At 37.8% G+C, this 18,815-nt stretch overlaps 2 protein-coding genes across 3 annotated transcripts in view; both read right to left on the reverse strand.

Moving 5' to 3' along the window:
- Window positions 1-18,771, reverse strand: part of LOC139142142 (protein adenylyltransferase SelO-like) — a 36,402-nt gene extending 17,631 nt beyond the window's left edge. Inside the window, exons 1-10 of one of the 2 annotated variants that reach the window (XM_070711988.1) lie at window positions 18,511-18,771; window positions 15,502-15,749; window positions 15,197-15,261; window positions 13,581-13,736; window positions 12,828-12,983; window positions 10,492-10,634; window positions 9,568-9,781; window positions 9,054-9,180; window positions 8,310-8,529; window positions 3,400-3,412 (exon numbers count right to left, since the gene is read on the reverse strand). In XM_070711988.1, coding sequence (XP_070568089.1) covers window positions 3,400-3,412; window positions 8,310-8,529; window positions 9,054-9,180; window positions 9,568-9,781; window positions 10,492-10,634; window positions 12,828-12,983; window positions 13,581-13,736; window positions 15,197-15,261; window positions 15,502-15,749; window positions 18,511-18,736 — 1,568 coding nt within the window. In that variant the 5' untranslated portion in view covers window positions 18,737-18,771. Of the gene's footprint in view, window positions 1-2,463; window positions 3,413-8,309; window positions 8,530-9,053; window positions 9,181-9,567; window positions 9,782-10,491; window positions 10,635-12,827; window positions 12,984-13,580; window positions 13,737-15,196; window positions 15,262-15,501; window positions 15,750-18,510 lie in introns of those variants that run through there. The other variant, XM_070711987.1, reaches the window with a different exon arrangement.
- LOC139142158 (biotin--protein ligase-like) overlaps window positions 1-18,815 on the reverse strand; it is a 635,662-nt gene that overhangs the window by 179,096 nt on the left and 437,751 nt on the right. The gene's annotated exons all lie outside the window — the stretch shown is intronic.

Genomic DNA, 18,815 nt, shown 5'->3' on the forward strand with positions numbered 1-18,815 from the left:
GTGATTTTCATAATTACAAACGTTTGTTATTCATGTGATATGAACCATTCATTACCCCTACAGGGATAACAACAGGTGTATATATAAAATAACAGGTCCGGTATTATTGATAATGTAATACTATTCTACAAAGATTATATGGCTGTACACACAAAACATTAATCAATGTAAATTCCCCAAAAGCTATCAGGCCTACTTGAAGGCTTACTTTGACTGTATGATGACTTAAATTTATGATTTTATTTGCAATGAATCGCACTGTAATCACAATTTTCCAAAAGACTTGTAGCCACAGCTACTGCGAGATAAAAGCAGGAATTTTTAAATTCCAGTACGATATTCATCAACGTGAGCACCCATGCTTGAGCAAGCGCTGCCCTCAACTATTACCGAGACTTTCAAATCAGGCCGATCTTTTGCAAAGCTTAACCTCAATATTTCAGTGTTTTTGACTAAATCAGAAATAAAAACATTTCAAAATCATTGTCTGTGAGTCTATCTCATTGGATATTTTTGCATCAGCTTTTTTAACTTGATGTGTAAAATTAAATTATAATTTTCACCAACAAGAAAATGGTAGTAAAATTCAAAATACTCATTGGTGTTTGAGGACCTGTTCACTGAACAGTGTATTGGGAAAGGAGGCTGGGTAATGTTTATCTGTCAATGCTGTCTGTAATAAAATTTGAAAATCTTTTGCAAGTGACTCCTTAATGTGTTAAAATGTTCTGAAACTATAATGACTTCACAATAAATGTAAAATAAATATATAAGAAAAAACTTTTAAAAAAAAATGTCCAAAAAGAATAATTTTGTGCTTCAGAAATACAATGGTAATGCTAGGGTGATTTTGTCCCTTTACACTCCAGTAACTTATACAATTATTCTTAACGCAAATATCGAAAGAAAGTTTGTTGCGAAAAGGTATCATAACAAATATGTAAATGTGAACAGTTAAATACATTATTCAGGAAATACAGGATAACCTGTTCAAAACAAATATTAGATGATGTTGCAAATGTGCACACATTCAATCTACTTAATCAATTGCTATCACAGAAATACAACCGCCACTTGAGAATTGAGCATACAAAGACTTCAATATGTTAGAGACCTGTGTATGAATATTTGTACTACCGGTAGTTGCATTTTTGACACTTTCAACTTTCTCCAAATTGGATGTGGTAGCTGTTAATAGTGCATGCCACACCTGGCTGTTACATCCTCATCTACAGAGATGACACCTACAGGTGCTTGAAGTGTTCAGTGTACAGTAACGTAAATAGGAGAAGGTACACAGTTTCACCCTCTGGGGCCATAAAGCCAATAGAATTTAAAGGCCCAATAGCTCTATCTTTTAGCATTATTTTTGTGATTTTACTTCCAAACTTAGACAAGTTCGTGGGGAATGTACTCATTGAGGGGTGTTTATACAAGTATAATGAACTGTGCACTGGGACTGCATGTGCAATTTTGAGCAAGATAAATAATTAACGTTTGCCCAAACTTAAATTGCGCCCTCATGCAGACAAAGCACTAACATTCTACGTTTTGCATACCGGTATATGCATTGCAATCTTCACAGAAACAGCAGAGTAGTCCAATACAAAGCATAGTGCTGAATGTTTTCCACTTGAACATCATATGCTTTGTTTTCTTTGTAATATTACCAGTTTTAAAAATACCGCAATTATACGGTGTTGTTCAAATTTGATCAGAATTGGTACATACCAAAGATCAACAATAAGAGTTATTTCTATCTGTTCAGTGCAGGAAAATTATACGTTGATGTTATGACAATTCTGCACAGTACAACCAGAAAAACAACAAGAAATATTTAAACCAGAAAATTAAGAATGACAAAAGTAAATAAGGTCTGAAACTTTAGGTACTGAAGGTCAACTTTAGCAACATGCATAGCAGAGAATCTTTCTACCATGGATGTACAAAAATAGACATCCATGGTTTCAGTAGATCTGTTAATATGTCACAGTTCATAAACAATGACAGGAAATGACCAATTAGCTGTTTCAGTTACTGCTACCACTCCCAAACATAATAGGTACCCTGCATGCAAATAGGTCAAAGGTCAAAATCATCTTATTCAGATGTGTGGGCTGATTCAGTTCACTGCCACCACTCCTGCACATTTGCAGGATTTCCCTTTTTCTTACCTCATTTGCACATTTTTGACACTGACATGTTCATTTGAACAAATTCACATCTCAACCCCTGCATCTACCTGTACACCAAATACTGAGATGGTAGCTTTGGCGGTATGGGAGCCTTTGTGTGTGACGGACATACATCCGCACATATATACCCACAAATATACAGACATACAGACGCCACCGACTCATCATATAAGCTTTTTTTGGTATTTATATATAAAACCAAATATGAGCTAAAAATGGTGGGAAATCAAAATAACGGTTTAAATTTAAATTTACTTGTCCAATTTTTCAGTAGTAAACGACTATATCCTTAAAATTTGTAGAATTTAAAGAAAACAAGAGAAAAAGAAAGCCTTTTCAGGTCAACAAATTTCAAGAGTTACATCTTCAGGGGCTTTAATATATATCAGTGCATACCGACAGTCAAATAACCACCATCAATAAATAGATGGCTATCTTTCACATTGCTACTTGTGATTTAGTTCCATTTTTGGCCAAAATAACTCCTGGTTATATAACAGTCCACTGCTCTTACTCAAACACGTATGTGAACTGAAGAAATGGTGTTCAGGACGTTTTGAGCCAATATCAAGCCTAAATCTGACCCTGTTGTAAGTGATCCTATGTGGATTCAACATTAATATCCAGGTATCCATTGACTTTTACATTTTTATATATTTCTGAAAGGCAGTGTTTTGCATTTTCAGTTGCTTGGTTAGAACCATTTACCCATGGTTAGTAGTCACCATCAAACCTTTGAACTCATCATCTTCATGAAGTATAACACCAGCTGAAACTGATGGAATTTTTCAACTCTGACAAAATGATGGACACAAAGAATAGTGGACTCAATAGCAAGTATTTGTCAAATTTCACTGAAGTGTCCAGCTCATCCTTGGACTCAGGTTAACAATTTCGGTACTGGACACCTAGAAAAGATTTTTAGTTTGTACACACGACTGGGTCCGAATGTTGCATATCAAATGTGCTCCAGATTTTTTAATTCCAGTGTTTATATTCCAGACAACCAGTCCTCTACGAGGAACAGCTGACCCTGATCTTCTTTGCCCAGTCCGGTGGCGTACCAGCATAACCGGAGATCTCTGCAATTTCCTGCTTTTCAAATGGATTCTGCAAGATCTGCAGGAGAGTTCTCACTTCTGAAAAATCATCCTTTTCAGCCTTGCGTATGGCAGACTCCGCCATCCAGTTTCTCAAAATATACCTCGGATTCACAGCTGAAACAAGACAGAGAATTCAACTTTATTTTGGTAAAAAATAAAATTGCAAATTTTGAGAATAATACAGTTATAGGAAATACATTATGGATGAGCTAGCCCCAATGCAGTGTCTTTATTCACAGATTTTCTAGCTAAACAACCGAGCATAACACATTACAAACATAAGTCTGTTGAAAGAGACCAGATTCAACATCCTAGCACTGAAATATCATAAATTCCTTTACCAAGATCTTTTGTGACAAAATTTTGAATTTTTTGTTCTTGCTCAGAAGCAAAATAGTCAAATAAGAATAATGAAAGTCTGTTGAATAACCAATACTCATGGCAACATTGTAATCAAGTTATTGTTGTTCAGATGTAACTGTACATTTAAACAAATGTAGACTCCTTAATGAAGAACGCACCTCGGGGACAGACATTCGGACTCTCAAACTTTTACAATTCTCTTCTGATATACCACATGTGGCGGTTCATTTTAAAGCTCTTGGTGAAAGAAAACTTTTCACCGGCTTAGTTTTTCGAAATTCGAAAATTTTTATTTTTCTCCATAGAGTTAACACAGGGATGGCGGCCATTTTGAATTTTTAATATCGGTAAATCTTGAGTAATTTGTTTCTCTAGTACCAAAATTTGCACGGTGACCCCCTATTTTTATTCTTGATTTTGAAAGAGAATGATTGAAAGATTCCTTGAGGAAAGTTAGAGCAAAAGTTTAAGTCTTTCACTTTCGAGGTGCATACTACCTTAATAAGAATGAACAGAATGATACGAGAAAGAATTTTAAAGTGTGCTATTTAACCTTTGAACCCTGCTCCAAGATAACCTATGACATCATGGGGTAATTAACCACTGAACAGAGTGCGAAGGGGTCAACAAGAACATGTACACTGATAGTATACAATAGAATCAATTAGAGGTGTGCTTGGTCAGTCTGGGATTGGGGGAACTTGATAGCATAAAATCACACGACGAAATAATGTCATTTCAGTAGCATGATACTGGACAAGTCAATCATGTATCATGGGTGTCGATTTAAAAAAAAATTATTCCGTAAGATTTTAGGTGTGTGTGAAGGAACTAAAATTTTAAAACTGTCAGCACACACTTCGGTGGCAGAGTGAGGTTTGAAGTTATAGATTGCCATGCTTGACCTGTCTGTCATCTTAGATTGTCCAACATTTGATATGATGACATATTTACATGGACTTTGGTGTTTGGCAGTTGGAAAGCACTAATAAATCTAAATCACACCTTTCAGTTTGAAAAATCGATTATGTATGCTTGTCAATGCTAAACCATAGGAACAGAGTTTGCATGTATCGTACGTGCCATCACTAAGCATTTCTGGGTGTTGTCATTGTACAACTAAAGATGGCTGCTACTGTAGGGTGTAAACTGTTGGATGGGATCGGCCAGGATTTTTTGTGTTGTACCATCTGCTTGGAGCAGTTCAAGTCTCCTAAAATTCTACCATGCCTGTGTACATTCTGCGAGCAATGTTTGGTTGCACAAGCCAAGAAGAAAGAACCGTTAAATTGTCCGAAATGCAGGCGGCAATACCAGCTTCCTGAGGAAGGAGTGCAAGCGTTAGAATCCAACTTTTTTGTGATAAGCCTGAATGAGAAATTTCAAAGGCAAGTTGCACTGATGTGCAAAGGAGCTGAGATCAAGTGCGAGGGTTGCCAAGAGGGAAAAGGGACTCGCAGGTGTATTAAATGCACACAGTATCTGTGTCAAGACTGTGGTAATTTGCACAGACAGCTTTCTCACAGACTTGTTGAGATCACCTCCACGGGACAGGGTACAGCAAAACAAGCTGACAGCCAAACAGCACTACGAGCAGAACAATACTGCGATGTCCATACTGAGAAGAAACGCGAGTTCTACTGTGAAGTCTGTCAGATGGCCGTCTGCTCGAAATGTACCACACACTGGACACCAAAACACACCTGTCAAAACTTGAAAGATGCCGCCCATGCGTACCACAAGGAACTGACCGGGCTGCTTCACAAGTTGAAACTGAAACGACATGAAACTGAAACCAATAAAAACGCAGCACAACAGGCACGCTGTGATCTTCAGGAACAGCGCAGGAGAGTGGAAAGAGAAGTCAAAATGAAAGCTGAGGAGCTCATCGAGAGAATAAGAAAAGAAGAAACCAGGCTGCTGGGTGAGTTGAATGAAAACTACCAAACGAAATTGGAAAAAACAGAGTTGGATATTGATGATCTGAAGTTCAAACACAACAACATTGAAAGTGTATGCCGCTACCTCGAAGCACTGATGCATCATGGGAATGATCTGCAACTTCTCTCGGCTAAAGGTTACACTGTAGTGCAGACAGAAGAATTGATCACCATGGAAACGAAATTCAGCCAACAGTTTGGGGAGGCAGAGTTCTCACCCAGTGATAAATTTCCCGAGCATGAAATTTTGGGTAGAGTCACGTATGATAAAATTTGCATCTCAAAGTGTACAGCTGAATTCATTCCTAAAAAACTTCTCAAAGGAGACACTGCAAACCTGCTGATTACAACCAGAGATGCCATGGAAAATAAGGTCACCTCGGGACAATTACTAGTAGTTTTGGCCAAGCTCAGTAAGCCTGATGCATCATGGGAAGATGTGAAAGCAACAGACAACGAAGATGGTACATACTCAGTACCTGTCAGTGGACAAATGCACGGTAAATATCAAGTCGACGTGACAATTGATGGTCAGCCATTGCCTCACTCTCCACTCAGCATTTCTGTCACCAGAGGGTTAGTAAAGATGATCGGCAGCCATGTCAATACAGATACGCAGAACAGATTTAACCCTTATGGTGTGGCAATGAGTAAAGGTGGAGATATCATCGCAGGAAACAGGGGGATTAATAGATGCAATTTACAGGTGTTTACCACTGAAGGACAAGCCAAGAAGTGCTTCAAATTCGCAAAATTTAAGAAACCCTTCAGACCTATTGACATCGCAGTATCAGGGGATGGTACGTCCTATAGCTTGGATGACAACAATGACCAGATAGTGGTGAGTGACGAGGACGGAAATGTCATCAGACGCTTACAAAAGCTGATGCTGAAGAAACCACAGGGGGTTGCCATCAGCCCTGTGAGCGGTCATGTCTATGTGACAGACTGCGGCTTGCATTGCGTCAAAATTTACAGCAAACATGGAAGAGTATGAAGTCATTCGGGTCTAGAGGCAGTGGCCAGGGGGAGTTCTATGGTCCGTGCGGCATAGCAATCGGAAACAACGGAATGGTGTACGTAGCCGACCATGCCAACTGCCGGATCCAAGTCTTCCGTTCCGACAACAAATATTTATATTCCTTTGATTGCAAAGGTGGTGACGGAAAGCTGCGCTTTCCTAGTGGCATCTGTGTTGAAAACGATCGATACGTGTACGTGAGCTGTCAGTTCAACAGTTGCATATTGAAGTTTGAAAGTGGTGGCAAGTTTGTTAGAAGGGTTGACAGAAACAGGGACAGGTTAAATTATCCGTCTGCTCTAGCCCTGACAAATGACATACCCTGCAGAGTGGTTGTTGCAGATACTGGCAACCACTGTATCAAAGTGTTTGTACAGTGATTAATATGTCACGATATCATGCACGGCAGATAATTATACCGTATGATAGCACATGGTCCCTTTACAAAAGTGGATACCTTTAATAAGGATGGTATTCAAAATAGTTGAATATCCACACTAATTTCCTCTCAAACATTGTACAATCTGCTGTTAACAATTTTTGCACAAAATTTGATTTTTTGAAGTGCTTGTTCAGAGCATTTCCTTACAGTGATCTAGACAATAATAATCTAATATAGCCTGGATTAAGCATGTCAATTTCCAAAAAAATCCAAATTATGGCAGTTTATGGTACTGTAGCCAACTGCTTTCTCTTCTTGTGGGTGTTTTTGAATTCCATGTACATCGGAATGTATTTTCAGAGAAAAAACATTTGCTGTTCTACTAACATTGATAACACGCCCAGTTGACTATTTGAGAAATGTAGGGTGCGGTTGTATAAAACATTTATGGTATGTCAAAAGTCCTATTCATATAGCTACATATTTCACAACAGTTACTATGCAATCTGCCTTACCGCATTCTGTTAATGAATAGTCTCACTTGCAAGACTTTGAAGTCTTTGATTTTGACCTTAAATGCTATCGCTGTCTCTGACCGGTGTTGTAACTAAGGACATGATTTTCAAAATCAACTGTACATACAACTTTGACCTTAAATTACACCAAACAGAACTATATACACATTGTCTTTTCATACATCTTTTTCACTGAAAGCATTGTAGTGTAATAAATAATGCACATTATTGGTGTTGTTAAGTTGAGCATACCTTTACAATTTACATCACCGTAACCATGTTTATAATTTTAAGTTTTCAGTAACAAATCTTCAAAAGTACTGTGTAACTACAAAGTGACACAATATCTTGTTTTATTGCAAGTTATCAATTTTTTTCGTTCTTAACTGTGATTGCACATCATGTCACCATTAAGGAAACCAAGGAGAAAAGCTTCCAGTTTCAATCATGAGATTTCGGCGAAATGGTATTTGTTTTTATTTGTAAAGCTCTGGGCTTCAAGGTAATAGGGGAGGAAATGGATAAATTGGTAAAGGAAAGGGAAGATTTACACACTTCTGACATGCTCTCCAAAACAAGAAATTCTGATTCACTGGGTTTTACTATCAGTGACAACATGTTGTCCTTTTGAGGTGAAATGCGAAGTTGCAAATTTAAAGCTTTTCCTGTGAATAAGTGAATAGGGGCCAACAGTAGCAAATTTGACCTTGTGAAAATTATGTATTTCCAGAAAAGTTTACAGACCAAAAGAAACCCCTGCTCAGTGTTGATGTCAATTGCCATCACTTACCATTCATTCTATCTCTTCTGTGTTGATCTGTGTCCTCATCACCATTTTCATGGATTCTGTCAGCATATCTTTGTGACCATTCCTGCCACTGTTCATGTGCGTGTAAATCCTTCAACGCCCACAGTTCATCTGCAATGTCATCATTTTCAATGTCTCTCAAGTTCAAGTCAGCCATCTGTCTGAAAGTCATGGTGAAGTCTGCCTTTGTGTCTTCCATAATCTATGGGTATCAGACAAATACTTGTTAGAAAAATTCATTCTGAGAGCAGTGATACCCCACAATTTCGTTTGTTTATTTTTTTCTCCAGAGTTCTGACTGAATTATAATTATATGTTTGCCATCCACGTGTTGGTAGGTTTTCAAAGAAAATAAAGAAAACAAACACAATATTGACACTATAACAAATAAAAATATCATTTTTCCAAAGGAAACCAAATAAAAAAATGAGCTTATGCTAATACATTTGTGTTTGTCTGAGTTCGTTTTTTCCCTGGCTGGCTGGTAGGTTTTTCAAAAATCCAAGGGACGGCAAACAAAGAATTTTCTTTAAATGGCCTAATTATAATTCTTGCACTTCAAATATGCATTTATTCAATTTTAGTAACATTTTCATGCACTAGCGCCATTTCTTTACTTTTAACTGCTTGAGAACAAATCACAAAAAACCTTGTCAAAACTAACATTTTTGTGGAACCAGTTTAAAGAAAAAGCTAACATAATGCCTGTAAAATTTCAAAACTTACCTTTAAAAGCAGAGCAACTATATATTCATCTTGCTCTGATAATCCAAAGAGTCCTAACTTTGCACGGAATAGCTCCATGAAACGCCTCTTGTATATATCAACATAACCTCTCAAAACTACCTCTGATCTGAAATGGAATGAAAACTCTTAAATTAAAACAGTAGTGATTAAATTATCACCAGCTTATTTTTGGGAAAATTGAAAATTTAATTTTACAGTATTAATACAAGGGTGGCGGCCATTTTGAAATTCAAGTGCTAGTAAATACTTCTCTGGCACCAAATTTATTTCCAAACTGGGAGACTTAAAAGTTTATTTACAGACACTTTGAGCAAAGGTTTATATTTGGAGGCACCTGCTACGTTATCATGAACTCTGTACTATTTTTTTGGTGCAAATAAAGTAAAATTTTTGCATGTTGACATTCATTCAAAAGAGTATAAGTTTCTTGTCTGACAACACCTCAAAGTGTTTTTTTGTTTCTGAAGTGAATTCATTTCTGATGACCACTTACTGTCTTTTCTGCTCCCTGTCCATCAAAGACCACAACGCTGCCCTCAACTGGTTCATGTTAAAGATCCCAATGTCAGGCTGGTTTTGGTAACTATAGCGACCTTCATCATCAGATGTGTTCGGTATGAAACTGGGGACGTACTTGTCCAGAAAACCAAACGGACCGTAGTCAATGGTGATGGAGAGTAAACTGAAGTTGTCTGTGTTCATTACTCCTGAAATTTATGAAAAGAAGTTTAGTGTCAACTAAGCCTCAGGTTATGTAATTTACACTGAAAGTGAAGAACAGCTCTTCATACAAAAAAAACTATAAAGAATTGCAAATGGCATATCTGGTAAACAAAAAGAGAGTACAGCACATTGGTAGTTTGGACTGATAAAGATCCATTTTTTCAAAATCTTCTGACAGATCTATCTTATTAATACTGGTAGATTGAAAGCTCGATGGGCCAATCAATGTGATACAAATCACCTCACTTGTCTATTTACAAGCATTGGACTTTAACCCTATGAGCACCAAAGTCAATTTTTATCGCCTATATCAAAATATACACAAGTCAATTTTTTTCTAATTTTTGCTAAAATTTTGATAAAAATCTGAAGCCAATAAAATGTGATGTTCATGTGATCCAAAATTGTACAAAAAATTACAGAAAAATTCACAAAATTGGTAAAATGTTGCACACTATAATCTTGGTGGGAAGAATTACAGCGCTCAAAGGGTTAAGCTTTGTATTGTGTAAGAATAGAAATCTGAGAACTAATCTGCTTATCAAAGCAATCGGAACCATCTGAATTCAATATATAGCTGTTTTTGGACATGATGTGTTGGCTACTGTAATGTGGAGTGGCAAAGAATCTGTGGCTTTGACAATAAAATTTCTGTCTCATTTTTCTTGGAACATGAAAAAGATACATTTCATACCATGAGCAAATCCAACAGCCATCCATCTTGCGATGAGGTCTGCCGTCTGGGAGATTATTTCAGAAAACAATGCCAAGTACTTGTTCTTGTCTGTAGGATCTATGGTTGGAAAGTACTGCTCTATTACAAAATCTGTCACTTTTCTGAAAGACAGAAATGAAAATTAAATAGATCATTGTATAAGAGAAGCTAATGAGGACTTTGCACTTGATCTTCAACGTGAATGTGTAAAGTAACTTACTCAAATTTAATCAACAAAACCAAGTATTTATAAATGTACACAATCCCTTGTGATGGAGGGACTATGAACAAGAAAATAATTTTGATATTGCTTCTCGGTAAGTTGGGAATAAGACAGCTGTTATTGACGGTGATCGATTGAAGTTGATAAAGATCGTGCTGTCCTATTTTACTGAAACAAGATCTTCAGATTTTCTCTCAAAGAAAATAGTTTCAACTGATCCTTCATTAACTCCATTGAAGTATAGAATAATTTTCACAAAAAAGACCTTGTAAGTTAGAGAAAATAAATAACTCAAGGATAATGTCATTTCATTTCACAGTCACTCAACACAGTTCTCCTGATCAGAATATAAACCAGATATGACCTGAATATGCTCACGTGTTTCACAATAGGTTATTAATAGTAGTACGCCAACAGAACAATGAGATATATGTTATCACTATATGTAGCAGGCTTTTTTTAAACTTCGCACAGTACTCTCAGAGTTTAATCACTAATTACAAAACTTCATTTAATATGCAAATGAACTGTAAATTAACTTGACACTGCTCAATGCTTTATGGGACAATTAGATATCCATCAGATCAATATTTGTAGCACGTTTTATTTTATTTAATGCTGTAATTTTAGAGTAATGTCACTTATTACAAAGTTCATTAAATATGCAAATAAACCCTACATTAACTTGACACTGTTCAATGATTCATAGCACAATTAAATATTTATCAAATCAATGTCTGTAGCATGTTTCACCAACTTTTAGTGCCGAAATTTCAGAGTTATATACCTAATTACAAAGTTTATTAAATATGCAAATGAACCCTTAATTAACTTTATACTACTAAATGCTTTACAACACAGTAAGATATCTGTCGTATCAGTATGTGCAGCAGTTTTCATCACATTTGATGCAGTTATTTCGGAGTTATATGACTAATTATAAGACTTCATGGAATATGCAAATGAGCTAATTATTAACTTGACACTGCTCAATGCTTCTCAGTACAATTGGATATTTATCAGATCCACATCTGTAGCAAGTTTCATCAAATTTAACGCTGTAATTTTGGAGTATTATCACTAATTACAAAGTTCATTAAATATGCAAATGAACCCTTAATTAACTTCACACAACTAAATGCTCTACACCACAATTAGATATCTGTCGGATCAGTATCTGCAGCAGATTTCATCACATTTGGTGCAGTTATTTTGCAGTTATATCACTAATTAAAAAACTTCATAAAATATGCAAATGACCTATTTGTTAACTTGACACTGCCAAATGCTTCTCAGTACAATTAGATATTTATCAAAACAATATCTGTACCCAATTTCACTGACTTGGGTGCCGTAATTTCAGAGTTATATACCTAATTACAAAGTTCATTAAATATGCAAATGAACCCTTAATTAATTTCACACTACTTAATGCTTTACACTACAGTTAGATATCAGTCGGATCAGTATCTGCAGCAGATTGCATTACATTTGGTGAAGTTATATCGGAGTTATATGACTAATTACAAACCTTCATAAAATATGCAAATGAGCTATTTGTTAACTTGACACTGCCTAATGCTTCTAAGTATAATTAGATATATATCAGATCAATATTTGTTGCAAGTATCATCACGTTTGGTGCAGGAATTTCAGAGTTATCTCACTAATAACAAAAGTTCATTAAATATGCAAATGAGAAGATAATTGACATGACACTCACAGTATCATCATAATGTTCTTAGATTGTCATCTGTGAAAACTTTCATGAAATTTTGTGCAGTATTTCTTGATATATGTCTACACTGTCATTACCGTCTCCATAGGGAAACCATTGTATGGAAAAAAACGATATTGCATAACTTCATTAATATGCAAGCCACACTATCCAAAATCTAATCAGTTCTTGCAAGTAGCACATGGTACCTGTGTACCAAATCTGACTTGAATCCGTTCAGGCGTTTTTGAGTTATCGTGTAAACAGACAGACAGACAGACAGACAGACAGACACACACACACACACGGACAGACAGACAGACATCGCTATGACAATAGCCCACGTGTTTACACACGTGAGCTAAAATGACATACCTGAGGAGACTGGTCTCTTTCTTATGTGCGAGTATCTCTAATGAACCAATTCTAAACCAACTTCTTGCCAATCTTAGGACAACTGCCGCTCTCTCTATCTTTGGATGTCCATCATAAAACTGATCCCGCCACACTGGATCATTACTGACAACCAAACTGAATCACAAAGAATAAAGAGATATCTTTGACTATAGGCCACAAATGAAAAGTTACTGAAGTGCTAAAATTGTGCTGACAGTCTGTACATCTAATGTTTCCTCCTGATTATGAGGTACCGGTAATACTTTTCATAATAGTGGACAAAATATTTGCAAAATTAATTTTTTTTAGCTGAAAATTTTTCTTTTTTTTTGTATGGAAAACAAAGACATCAATTAACTTCCTGTGGTTCTAAAACAACTCTTTAAGCATTGTATACAAAATTCAGTATAAATTATAAATGTTTAAAAAACTCTGTTTTCCTAAACCTTAACTTTTATTTGATGATTACACATCAAACAACTTTTGCCTCTGCTCTATCATCCATCAAAAGGTGTGTTTTTATTTAAATTGAATATCCTTCAAAGGAAATGATTCTTTGCAGTCAAGGGGCAAAGTAATAACACCTGAAAGGAATTTAGTGTTACGCCAATATTTGTAAGTTGTAGATGGAAATATTGATTACGCTGAGCCCAGTTGCCAAGGAAAATTTGCTGGCCAAACGTGAATGTCCATTCTAACCATTTTTTAGAACAAGTACTCAAAGACTCTAACCTTACTGCTCTGCTGGTTGGAATACCTAGATAAAACATGGCTTCACTGCACAAGAATTCACGAACTGAAGATCGTAAGACAGCTTTGCCATCGCCACGTCTGGAATACGGTGTCAACCCTGAACCTTTCAACTGCAGTTCCCATCTCTCACCTTTTCTGTGAAGAAAAATTTGTGGTGAATAATTTTAAGTGAGTCATAAAGGTGATGTGCATTGCAGCAATAAAAGATTCTACTTTGTACTACTGACAAAAAAGAAAAAGTTAACAAACGTTAACCAATAACACACTTCTGCTGCAGGACCAATGTGCAACACCTTGCAAGACATCATTTATATGATCATCAATGCAGCTGATGCACACCATTTCACAGTCAAAGTTTCGCAAATATTGGACCTCTAAAGGGAAACACAGGGAGTTAACAGATATATTGATCAATCAGAGATCACTCAGTTGAAGTAAGACTTGTGCATATCTGTCATGCTGCACACCAGTCCATCAGTTTCCCCTGAAGGAAAAGAACTTACATCATGAATATATCATGAATACATATCATGCGACATTCACAAAGGTAGCATAGGATATTGTACATATACCATATACCCATGCCCATATTGCTACATCCTAGAGACGTTCAACGGTAAATATCAGCCGTGATATTTCACGGTAAACGTCGAGATACGCACGATGAATGTCATCAGTTTTAGAGTTTTCCCGAACTACATTAGCAGTTTGTTGGTAAACAACGTAAACAACAAAATGGCTGCCGCTCCCCCCTGCTGAAGCGATGTCGCCGACGTAAAAACTTGAAGGGCTTTGAGGAACAGGGTATTTCTGGTTGCAAAATACGGAAATATCACGTTGAGTCTTGAAATGTTTTCCCATGGTATTTTTTTTGGTCAAGTTCTAGCAAACATTCTGCCGTTCGCACGGCGCCGGCACTGTGCACGGTCTCCACCGAACAGGTAGTGAGCGCATGGCGTGACAGCAATGTCACGCGCACGATGACTGTTGACATGGCAACTCTAAAGGTAAACTAACAAAATGGCGTCCCCTCTCTGCATGAGCTCCATGCCGTACGACGATCGAAATCAGGATAGATTTAAAGCTGAGCAGTTTTTGATCGGTTACAGTTGTAATAGCATATTGCACCTTAAAATGTTCCTTCTGTATGACGATTTTTGTATCCCGGTGTCTTTCTTCTTGGGTTTCATTGAGATATGGACGATTTGCAGCGATGTCGCGCATGATGTTGACATCTTTGTCGTACACTTTATGAATGAAGCCTGTTCACATAAACATTCTGATTTATGCGCAAGGCATAATAAAGTATAGCCTCAAAATTTAAGGTTTTTCGTTCTATTAGTAAAAATTCCCTAAAATTATGGGCATGTGTATATGATAAATCGCTGATTACCCAATATCGCCTGTTCCTTGTGTCGTATCAGCATTCATGTCATTTGTGCTGCGTCAGACACTCGACTTCGTCTCGTGTCTGACGCAGCACAAATGACACTCATGCTGATACGACACAGGAACAGGCGATATTGGGTAATAACCTCTAAATAGATATTTACCATGACTTGGCTCATCCAAAGTAGTAGTCCTTTTGTCCTCACCTGTTCACATATTCACCAAGAAGATGGGCCCTTCCATCTCCAAGCTGGTTTGCCCAGTCACCAAACTGAAATATAAATATCATTGATTAGTGTTGCAGCCTTTGCTTTACAAAACTGTTCCTCCCCTTATCCTACCCCTTTTGATGAAATCTGATAAAAGACTTGTGATAACTCCAACCAGTTTTATCCATTCTGATGATCTGATCATGTCTCGATAAACAAAAGTTATAAAGTTCAAAGTGAATCCATCTCAAAGACTTGTTTTAAAGTGGGATATTGAAGTAATAAATAAGCAGACAACCCACCTGGTGACCTCCATATCTATGTGACAATGGCGTTGAATCAGCCAATATTGTGTTACCACTGACAAAAGCTAGGAAATATTCCGATTTTGTGACATTGGGATGCAGGTCTAAAATATCTTCCAACACTGGATGTGCCACTGCGACTAGTTTGACCGGTGTTTGTAAGGGTGTGGGGAGCACTACAGAAAATATAGCATCCTTGACTTCCCTCACATAATTCTTCTTTTCCTTGTCGATTGGAAAAGTATCTAGAAAATAGTGATTCATTAAGACTTATGTGCGTTGATCATCATAGCATTAGGAGTGACATTGAATTTGGAAACTCAGGATGAAAGGAGATATTTTATGGTTTCTTTGGCTGTCACTCATGGATTGTTAGGACGAAACATTATTAGCCACTGATAAAGCATTCAGCCAGAAAAATCAGAGTAAAAGGGCGAGGTGGTTTGCTCTTTCTCTTTCTAAAAACTGTGAGACACACACAGAAATTCTATTAGTACAGTCATGGAGTAGCCCTCCGTACAGGTCTGTGTGTTCCCGGCGTTATACGGCTGTGGTGGAGGCCGTATAACACCGGGAACATACAGACCTGTACGCAGGGCCAAGTCACGGAGGTAAATCAGTGTTTCCAAAGGCGACAAGTAATTGATATTACTTGTACTTGAGTTTATACTTTGCTAAATACTATTGCAAAATGTATCAGATACGATACAAATAGTGGATATTCATATGTCACTTCTTGTCATCGCCCTCTGGAGGCTGATAAAGGTTTACATGTATATCTGTTAACTGGTACGCCGTATTCTATGGAAATCCGGTCGCGACATGCGACCTGCGACTTCAAAACTGCGACCTGCGTCTTGCGAGTGTGAAACATGCGACCTGCGACTTCGGCATTTAGACCTAGGTATTACGTATAGGTAGATATTGGCGAGGGCGTAAACAACCTGCCTGACTGCAAAAGTAATTTGACCTGTTAATATTTTCTCAAAAAAATGATCACCAAGTTGTGCAGTGTAATATGCCCCATCCAGTGAGGTTCAGATTCAAGTTCATCTCTGGAGTGTTTCAGCCCCCAGTCAAGTTATGATTCTCGCAAATTTGAAAACAAGATCTGAGATATTTCTTTATGAGTATCTTAAAATGAGGGCTGAAACTCCTCTGACATGAAATTGAATCTGAACTTCATCGGATGGGGCATATTACACTGTACAATTTGGTGATTTTTTTGAGAAAATGGGTGAAATACTTTTGCAGTCACGCATGTTTTTACGCCCTCAACATCAAAACCAAAGCTATCGTTTTGGTGTCAAAGCCATCAGAGTACATTATAGCAGCTATCGTTTCCCTGCCAATCTATCCTGCACGGCGTCAAAAGGCTTTTTTCTTTCATCCCTGATATACCAGTGTGCAAACCTGTCAAACCTTTGTATACAGGCATTCTTTGGGCCTTGAATGTAATTCTGTGAAGTGTTGTTTGATCTGTATGCTCGTATGATAAAATAAAGTTATCCTTATTTGACTTAAAATTTAAATGGTTTTGTTGCTTCTGTCCGTGTGTCTGTCTGTCTGTCTGTCATCTGTGGGAACGATTTCTCAAAAACAGTTGACTGTATGTATGATCACAGTCACAGTCACAGTCACATCTCGCAGGCAGGCCCACGGTCGATCTGCGACTTACAAACTGCGAGATAAATAATGTCTGGGGCTGGGTGGGGTGCATGGTCACCGAATCGAAGTACAACAACCACAGAATACTTTTTAGGCCTAAACTAGGTCATTTCGATCTGTGAAATAGCCACCACTTTAGGCAACAACATATATAACAACTAGCTGCAAAATTGTAGCGCTACGGTGAGGCGGTCGGTGATTTTTGGTTTTTGCGACTTCGCTCACCAGTAGCGCTACAAGGCCGATGGCCCTGGGGAGTATCATATAAGCGCGTCGTACTCGACCAGGCGTTTTGATGTGGAATGCAACATATTTACTGCTTTGGTCGTACCGATTTATCACTACTGAAGACTAAACAGTATACTGCACTAACTTTGTCATTTATGGGGTTTGGAATTTGTTCAAACACGACGATCGCGTTCCGAAACATTTCTGGGAGCCGTCATTACCAACTTCCGGTAATGGCGGCTCCCACACACCGACGCCCCACGCTCAATGTTTCAGAATGCGATCGTCGTGTTTGAACAAATTCCAAACCCCATAAATGACAAAGTTAGTGCAGTATACTGTTTAGTCTTCAGTAGTGATAAATCGGTACGACCAAATGCAGTAAATATGTTGCATTCCACATCAAAACGCCTGGTCGAGTACGACGCGCTTATATGATACTCCCCAGGGCCATCGCCTTGTAGCGCTACTGGTGAGCGAAGTCGCAAAAACCAAAAATCACACCGACCGCCTCACCATAGCGCTACAATTTTGCAGCTAATATAACAACATGCTTGTTGAAGTAGGCCTATCAAAACAATTTTTGTTCATGAAAATTGGTGATCAGTTGAGCATTGTCCCTTTGAAACCGGACTTTGAAAGCAACCGAACAACACGTAGGCCAACACAGCTGTGTCATCGAAGCTCATCTCTTTCCTAATGACACCACCTATCACTGATATTACTTGTGACTGCTTTTCATATTTTCAATAAACACCAGATACCTAAAATCATGGATCAGGTCGTGATCTCGCAGGTCGCAGTTTCAAACTCGCAGGTGGCAGCTAGGCCAGAGCACACGAAAGTCGCAGGTTGCAGTTTGACAAACACGCAGGACGCAGGTCGCAGTCTTGAAGTCGCAGGTCGCATGTCGCATGTCGTGACCGGTATGCCGAATAATATTCTGCATTGGTCAGATTATTTTCTCACATGAAGGTGCTTGTACCACCTTCATGTGAGAAGATACGTTGAACCTGTGGCACCAAATGGAGTTGAAAAGTTATCCGAACGACTGTATCACTGTAGGATTATTATTCTCTGTGAATGAAAGAAGAATACATATGGTTTTACCGAGTAATAAACTGTTGGCGAAGCTCCAGTCCTCCAGCGATCCGATCAGATGTTTATCACTGTCTGTCACTGAACGACAATGAGAACTTTCGTTCAGGGTATATTTTAGCCGACTTTCATTGTCATCACAAGAATGTTCACTATCTGTTCTTGCGATGCAAAGAATTATCAAAATCATCAAACATACTGCTAACTTGGGTAGAAAGTACGAAAGAGACAGCGCCATGTTTTGTGTCAGAGGTCAAAAAACCCCTAACTGGTCCTCCATGAGCAAAGGGCCACTTGGGTGAGCAATAGTTTGTCAT

The sequence above is a fragment of the Ptychodera flava genome, chromosome 10 (genome assembly GCF_041260155.1).
Source record: "Ptychodera flava strain L36383 chromosome 10, AS_Pfla_20210202, whole genome shotgun sequence".
Taxonomy (NCBI): Eukaryota; Metazoa; Hemichordata; class Enteropneusta; family Ptychoderidae; genus Ptychodera; species Ptychodera flava.